General features: G+C 27.3%; 1 protein-coding gene across 1 annotated transcript in view; it reads left to right on the top strand.

Annotated features, from left to right (window-relative positions):
- The window catches only part of LOC107448812 (carboxypeptidase D), a 248890-nt gene extending 245045 nt beyond the window's left edge, over positions 1–3845 (top strand). The window contains exon 10 of the mRNA XM_021146849.4: positions 1013–3845. Within this exon, the coding sequence (XP_021002508.3) occupies positions 1013–1135 (123 nt within the window). The 3' untranslated portion in view covers positions 1136–3845. The remainder of the gene's footprint in view (positions 1–1012) is intronic.
- Positions 3846–9370: the final 5525 nt, after the last annotated feature.

A 9370-nucleotide genomic window follows, 5' to 3' on the forward strand; every position in this document is an offset into this window, starting at 1 on the left:
TGTCTAAGATCTGTAAAAAAGGCTTGGGAAGCACAATTTATATTTTAATATTACATCGAACGCTTGAAAGAGTGGCGTTGACAAGATTAATAAGTTATGTAGGGATTTTAAATTATCTTGCTTTGGACTTTTTTTCCACCTTTAGTATAATTTAAAAATAATAAAAAATAATGAATAAATATAAAAAAATATCGCATGGAACCTTCATGGACATGAAAAAAATATCACGTAGAAATAGATAAAACGGTTTTTTAATTGCTTGCCAAAACTTTTGATTCGGAAACATGATGAAACACACATAAAAGAAAATTAACATTAAGGGGCTCAAACTTCATTCTGTTCGCCTGCCCTAGCAATTATGACTATATTTTCAAGATAGGGATTCTCCCTTTAGTTTGAGGTCAAAGACTTCAAATCCATCTAAAAAAAGTATGTTTAGTATCGGAAAGTATGTTTTTATATATGATTAACTTGAAATATTGTTAGTGCAATTTGTGATCTTATTTAAAGTTAGGCCATCGAAACATTCAAATTAAGTGTTCAAATTAAGTATGAGAAAAAAGAATTATTTATTGAGGTGATATATATATACATATATATATATATATATATATATATATATATATATATATATATATATATATATATATATATATATATATATATATATATATATATATATATATATATATATATATATATATATATAGGTATATATATACATATATATATACATATATATATATATATATATATAGATATATATATATATATATATATATCTATATATATATATATATATATATATATATATATATATATATATATATATATATATATATATATATATATATATATTTGCTTTATATAGATAGGAGTATACTTTCTGATCCAACTTGGGATGTTAATTGTGAAAAAATCTCTGAAATTGCGGAAAAATCTCTTAAAAGTTGTATCTTTATAAAAATTTAAAAAACTTGATTTTCTAATTATACTTTTGTTGCTGTTTCAGGTGCCTGATTCAGCGACAGAGACGCAAACAGATTCATCAAACATACATCCTATGTTTCCTGTTCAGAGACCAAATGCATTCACAATTATTATTAATCGCTTAGCGGCTTGGATAAGAGGATAAAGTTATTCAGGAATATACTACTGTTGAAATATTTTTTTTTTTAAATATTATGGTTCCTTTTGAAATTTTTATCTCTGGGTAGTGGTTTATCAGTATTTTTGCACCCTTCTTTATTAGTGCACGAACACATCTAATTGATCAAGATTAAGAGCAAAAAAAAAAAAAAAGAAAAAAACTAGTTGGGGTGGGGTTTACAATGCGCACAGATGTCAAAATTTTAGCCGTGTTACTTCCTATGTGCCAGCGCATAAAGTAGTTTTCAAAACTCTAGGTGAGAGCGCATGCGTAGAGGATACACTTCACTGAGACCTTTACTTCGGCGTTTATTGTGGACTTATCCTTAAATCAAGAGAAATCAAATCTGTATCATCTGCATGTCTTTTCGTGCCACATGGAATGTTGGAAAGTCTACCATTACCTACTAGCTTACAATAAATATAACCTCAGCTCTTAAATCTTAATTTATAGCAATACTTACAAATAATATGAAAATCTTTTTAATTTATATTTCAGTTTTATTGCAAACCTGTAAAATGTTATTCTGTTTTGTCTACTAAGAACAATGTTAATTTTTTATTATACAGAGACAAAAAAGATAAACTAATATAAATTTTTAAGCATTCGTATAAAAAAAATTCCTTCAGCTCTTTTATTTTTTTGTCTAATGATTTTAAATAAAGAATCTTGATTTACAGGGGCACTTAAAAGCAATTGAGCAGTATTTCTGAACATTTATTCAATTTCTTTTTTATCTTTCAATAAAAACCTCTTTTTTTTCATTTCATGAAATAGCGAAAATTGCGTTTATTATATGAGACTATCTTCATTTTGTTGACTAATTTTTATGTGCTCAATTCAACATTTTGTTTCTATTTGGAACACTTTTTTTTCATTTAGAGCACTACTTTTAAAGATATCATCTTAAACTATTATTTTCATTTATTGTGATATCACCTACAAAGATTGACGTATCATTTCTAACTTTCTCTTATTATTGAAAACCTTCAGTTATTTTTTTTAACCGAATAAAATCCTTTTTTTTAACCGAATAAAATTACCAACCATAAGCAGTTTTAGCTATCTAGTACCTTGTTCATTGTGAAACCCTATGAAAATTAAAGCTATAATGAGCAGCTTTAAAAATGCTTAGCAGTTTGCTAGAGAGAATTATAGTGGAATCAGTTACCAAACTTGGTCAACTTTCTATCAAATCTTCCTTCTTCTTCTTTTTTTTTTTAAAATTTAATGCGTAAATAAACGCGTAAAGTTGCGTAAATTATTGATTTATTGATTCAGTCCTTCAAAAATAAAAATAAGGCCATTGCTGCTAAAAATTTCAAATTTTTAGCTAGTGAATAAGCCAAATGTCAAAAGTATTCGCCAATTTTCGAAAGTCTTCGCCAAATGCAAATCTTAACAATAATTATTGCTACGGTAGTTGGTTTCAGGTTTATATTGTTTGGACCCATTTCTAATTGATCATGCGGCGCATCTACCGAAAATTACTGTAATGAAATGAAAATGTACTAAAAAATGCTGATTTGTTTAGAAAAATTTATTTTGACGTAATTTTGAGGATTGAGTTAAATATATATTTTTCTTTTCAGTGGGAAAAAAAATCATTTTTTTATATTTTCGAAAAACACAATTTTAATCGCCAAATTTACTATTTTCTCGCATTCGTACGAGCCCCCTGAAAAATATAACTTTTACTTTTTTTGGTTTCATCTTATTTACTCCAGAAATAACTTAGTAACAAACAATTAACGGTTTGAATTTTAAAATAACTGTCTTTTTTTTTTCTTTTTCCTTTTTTTTTTCATATAAACGCAACTAATTGTTCCAAGTAAAGCTTTCATTTTCTAAGTACAGAATATTTCATTATATATTTGATTATTTTGCATTAAATTTATGTACAATTATGAAAAATTATGTACAATTATAAATTTATGAACGATTCAGAGCATCTACTCTGAATCGTTCGGCATGATAAAAGCAGGAAAAAAGTATGCGCATCTATAATTCGAAGATTCAGATTCTTATCTTATCAAAGCATTCCAAAGAAAGTTTTTGTTTCATTTCCTTTCCTCAGCCAATCGCTGATAGTTACCCGCATTTTTCAACTTACTTAACTTCGTTTAGGTAAAAAAAGAATTTTAAGATTTATTAGATGAAAGACATGGTTTGAGTGTTTAAAATAGCATAGTTCAAAAGTTTTTATTTGATCTTTATCACTTAAATTTGCGATTGACTTTTTAAAGACATTCTTTTATCAAACAAGAAATCTCAGCATTATAGACAAAACATTTGCGAAAAAGATTTGAGGCAGTCTGTTTGCTTTCGAAGTCAAGTAACGTTTGACTGATCAAAGCTAACTTTTAACGCTGATTTAACGTTTATTTCCTTCTTTTTTTTCTATTAAAAAGGTTGTACTAAAATTTCAACGACCTCTATTTTTATGTTTGATCAAATCTATTTCATGAAAATAAATTATATAAATATAGCATTATATGTCAATATTTAATTTACTTTAGAGAAATTTTTGAAGTCTGAAAACTTTGGAATCATCCCCATCATTTTTGTAATGTTTGCACAATTATTTTATACTTAGCATCTTATTTAATCCACAATTATTTAACATGCTGGCATGTGAGAGTTTTCATCTATGATGTAACTGACTATTGTATTTATTAAATAATATTGTAAAAAATGTGTCTCGTGAATTATTTTTTTAACAATCCAAGCATCACAATATAGTTCATTACATAAAGTGCTACAGATTTATAAGTCTTTTTTTCTTTAGCGAATTAGATTTTTAGCATTTTTATGTTTGATTATTATAAATTTCTGACAATAGGAATGGGAATAAATAATCTGATGAATGATATTTTACTTTATATATCAATTGTGTTATTGATTGTTGAAGTTATCCTTATTTCATGCAAAAAAGAATAGCTTCATTATTCAAGATTATTATTTTAAAATTCAATCTTGAAAGTCTGCTTCATCCCTCCTCATTATATAGAAAGATAAAAATATTACTTTAACTGTAAGTAGTTTTTTTTAAAGAAAATGAAATGAGTGAAATATTTAATGAATAACTTTTACAATTTTCATAATAATTTTGAAACGCTTTTAGTAATGCATTTTTTTTATTATTTGAAACTTGTAAAAGGGTATTAACTTTAAAAGAGAGCTGGATTTTCACTTAAAATAACCAGCTTTGTTGCATTTTTTCAAAGAAGCAATTAATTTGATTTCCAAGAATTTTAGTGTTTTAATTTTGCTATGATAAATATTTTATTATTATGATCCTTAGAAATTTGTGAACTTTTTTTTTAATTTTATTCAAGAACAAAATGACTCTAAGTGCACCACTGAAAATGTAAACACGAGACTTACAGACGTAAGTATGGTAGCAAACAAGGTAGGATTTTAAAACAGAAATACATACTAAAAGGGCATGTAAAATTTAGAAGAAGAAAAATAATAGAAAAAAAAAATTTCGTCGTTTTTTTATTGTGCGTCATAAATCAATAAATCACGATCATAAATCATGGTCGTAAAAATAATTAAAGATCTTACAAAATATCCACAAATTGTAATCATAAACCATAGTTGTAAATCACTATAGTACAATGGGTCAAAAAACCACAATCAGAGGTCGGAAGTAGGGCACTGTAAGTAAAGAAACTACTGTAGTCGCTACTTTTTACGTACTTTGTAGTGCAGAGTGCTACCTTTTCAAAAACGTAGTGTAGTGAGCAGTGCGATTAAAAAAATAGTAGTATATAATAGAAGTGCGATTTAAAAAATAGAGTAACTACCGTAAACTACTTTCAGCAATAGTTTAGTAACGCAACACGGCTCTCACGAAAATGACCCTGTGGCTACAGCTGATCGTTACCAGGAATTCTGTATTTTTGAATCATGTATGACTAATATTTAAACTAACCATTATGAATAATAGATAATTAATCACTTTGGTCACACTTTAACTTGCCAATGTACACTCGTGAAACATTGATGTCATTTAAAGGGAAAGAAATGTTTTTTCGATGTATTTAATTTCTTAGCGGTGTAGCAACCGCAACGTCAAGTTACCACAGCGCCACCACATACCAGGTAGTGGTTGCTCAGACTTTGAACCGAATGGACCTTCTTCTTTTTCTTCCTTCTCATGATTAATCAAATTTATGTTTGTTTGTCCGTGTGCTATATGTATGCTAATAAAATTATTTGGCACTAAGCTTTTCCTTATTTTAAACACCCCGAGAACTAGCTAGGGCCACAGGGGAAATAGAGAGCATTAAACAATTAAAAAATTGCAAGCATTTGATACTTTCTTAAATTAAATATTCGCTGTCGAAAAAAGGCATTAAAAGTTGAAGATTAAATGAACAAATCGAAAATAAATATTTTTTGGAATAACAAACTGGCTGATGTGAATGTGAATAAATATTTCTTAATTATTCCCTTACATATAAAAGTTCGTCTCCTTTTAGTAGCGAAGCAGGTATTACAATTCCAAAAAAGTTTGTAGTCACTAAATGAAAAAAAAAAAATAGTAGTAGTTTTTCAGACCACTGATCACAGTCATAATGTATAGCCATAAATCATAATCCTAAGACAATGTATCATTAAACAATTAAAATGAAGGACACAAAAAAGGATTCACTAGTTTCTGATAAAAAGTTCATTGCATTCGGTTATTTTATAATGGATTCTTTTAGAACGAATTTTATTTTTATTTATTTTAAAAATAAACCTTTAACTGTGGCTTCATTTGTCCAGAAGTTTTCAATAATAGTTTAGTTGATCAATACAAATCTAAATGGAGGTATTTCTGGTCGGGAGGTAGTATCTTATAAATCACGGAAATCCAGTCGACAGATACCGAGAATCAAAACGTGACACAAAATTAGACTTCTACTGTCATTCGAGTCACGCTCTTCATTCTTCTTTCGAACGACGGGACAGAGAGTGGCACACCACCAATAAGAATCCACTCAATCATTCGATTCTATTCGTGCAGAAGTGCACTCCCCTCGGCAACTCTTCCATTTATAACAAGTATTCTCATTGATGCACACTGAATGATCCCTTCAGAGGAAATGAAGCGGAATTCGAAACTATTTCCAAGTTGTTTTGTTTTATGAGCAAATAGCTCCAGCGCATTCCAATGAAGTACTAGTTACTGTACGAACTACTTTGTACAGTTTAAGCAAGTTTTTTTTTTAAACAGTATTTTCTCGCAAGTATTTAATAAATGGTTGAAACTCTTTCGACAAGAGGTGTCTGGTGTTCCGTCCCTTAAGGATGGAGAAACAATTCTGGTACATATATATATGTCTTGCAATAAAACCGGAATTTGCGATAGATAAAAAATTTATTTTGTAAATTTTCCGTTCGTCTGGTAACCGTTCAACAGAAATTCTGGTTTTTAAAATTATAGTTATTATTACCACACATTTAATAAAAATATAAGTTTTAAAGTAAATTTAATCGAAGATTTAACCGATTAAGTAAATTTAATCGAATAAATTGCTTTTATGCCAAGTTCTAAGTCACTATCAAAGTGTTTCAGTAAAAACCGTTAGCGTGTTACCACGTTTTTTGGTGTTACCGTAGAGCCAGAAACACAGCAAATTTTACCGTATTCCGGTAGTTATGACGATACTTTTTTTCTGAGTGTGTCATAAAAAAAACGATTTTCATGAATATTTAATAAGAAAAAATCGATGGAATAAAAAAATATCCTATCCATATAATAACCTCCACATAATATTCAATTATATAATTGGAAAAAAAATTCTGAAAAGATTTTTGTTATCTTTCTTTATATATATATATTTTTCTGTTCCTCTAGTCATGGCACACATTTTTACATAGAGGAAATTTTAGTTATTTTAAATCGTCAATTCAATTATTTATGCCTAAATTAATTTTTTCTGACATTTAATTTAATACCTAAACATAATTTTTCAATAAAAAAAACAATGTTTTAAACTTAAAATAGATTGTCATGCAAACAATACTTTTAAGGCAAGAGGTACTTGCAAAGCGTCTTTTGTTTGAGTTGTTTAAACTTGCCAGCTTAAAAAGCAGTTGAACCAATGTTCCAAATACCCAGAAAGTTCTACAATAGGAAAAATGAGTTAAGTATCTGTATAACATTGTGTAGCATCAATATGTATACAACCATCAAAATATGCATACATCAAAATATGCATACATATAGAATAGTGTTGAATTTTATAAAAACTGGCCTAAGCATTTACTAAGCAGTACTTTGAGCAACATAAAGACTTTTTCCATCATTAAAACTTTAACGTTAAAAAAGCAAAAGGAAATATTTTTTTAAAAATCTTGTATCTCTTTTAATATTATTTAATACTCTATTTAATATTACAATATTATTTAATATTATTAGCACATTCCCTTAAAGAAATCATAAACTTAGCAATTTAATCAAATGTTTCCTTAACCCCTTGCATCCGAAGCGTCATGAAAAGACATTTACAAGCAAACTACGGCAAGTGTCGTTTCGTGACGGTCTTGTTTTTTTGGGGTAGGGAGAGTAGAAAAAGAGATTCTTGGGTGGGGAAAGAAATGGGGGTCAGTTAAGGGGAGGACGAACAAAGAGAAGGGTTGGCAGTTTACCTCTATTACTCAAACTATTATCCTTCCCCTAAGTTTCTTCTGAATGGGTTGCTTTTTGCTTTGAAATTTGGCCTTCAAGAAAAACGCCAATACTATCATTTTACTTACATTGAAAACTATTTTGAAAAGCACAACTAAGAAGCTTTTTCTTAAGAAATGTTTTTTTTTTCTTAAATAACATTATTAAAGATATGTAATCTAAGATTATGATTATTCGATAATAATCTACTTCAAATAATGTTTTATTTTCTTTATCAACATTTTGTTATCATTAAAAATAAATAAATAAATAAAGTAAAAAAAATTGATAATAATATTTAAAAAAAAATTCAGTGCTTTTATATTGTTTTAGTTACCTAAATTTTTACAGATTTCAATTGTTATAAAACTTTTTATAGTTTTTCGGCAAAGAATATAATAAAGATTCTTTGAATAATACATTTTTTCTTCATTTTCCTTCCATTTTATCAGATAAGTGATTCTTTAAATTTTTATTAATCGAGGATTTATTCTTCAAAATATTAAACAAAAAATCTGATTATAAGAACTTTACACAATTTTATAATTTTCAAGATTTTTTCGTTTAATAGAAATACAAAAATAATGATTAATAGATATGGCGCGAAATATTAAGAAAAGTTTCATTTTATTTTACTTCATATTTACATTATATTTATTTTCTTTCAATGCATGTAATAAATTTATTAATATTATATTTACGGATTTACTAAAGGCAAAAAATTTAAACGGAACAAGGGATGTTATTTTTTAAATTATTTTACCTGCCTTTTTTCAAACGAACCTTCAGCGAAGAATTAATAAGAGTTATTTAAAATCAGAATCAAATAAAAGTTGTTTAAAACCAGAATAGTTAAAATCCACGAATATTTGATACGAAAAAGCTTCTCGACTAATCTTTCTAATCACTATAGAAGGGGGGAAAAAAACTTGTTCTTTAACTATAAGTTAGATGTTTTAAACATAAAATTTTAAAATTCGAGAATTGCTAAATCATGGTAAGCATCTCAGGGTACCAGAAAAAGTATAAATAACTTGATATAATCATATAATTACAGACTTAGTCATACAATTTAATATGATTTATTATTTATTATATAATATATTCATATTATTACACAATTAAAAGTTAGCCTTTCGTAAATTTGGTCTTTTTATATATAATTTAATGTGGTTTAAAAATTAATCTGGTCTGGATCAGCTTGAATTCCTGATTAGTCCAATTTTAAAAGCTCAGTGGAAATTATTTAGTTCTTAAAAAATATGCATCAATAGTAACAATACAGAATGAACAGGAAGCATAATTTGAATTCAGATTGACCATCATACTATCGCGATTACAAATAATTTGAAGTACTGAGTGTATACTAAGAACATGGTTGAGATCTAGAAATATTTTGTTACGAGAACAATAACAGTACTATTATTCATGCTACAACAGTACTATTTTTGCACTAATAGAGAAAATGAAGTAATTTCCATGCTATTCTGTGATTATTATTACTATTTTTGGTAAAAAATTAAATCAAATGCGGATTCATTTGCATCAGTACT

The sequence above is a fragment of the Parasteatoda tepidariorum genome, chromosome 2 (genome assembly GCF_982258835.1).
Source record: "Parasteatoda tepidariorum strain Cologne lab strain chromosome 2, Ptep-v5.0, whole genome shotgun sequence".
NCBI lineage: Eukaryota > Metazoa > Arthropoda > Arachnida > Araneae > Theridiidae > Parasteatoda > Parasteatoda tepidariorum.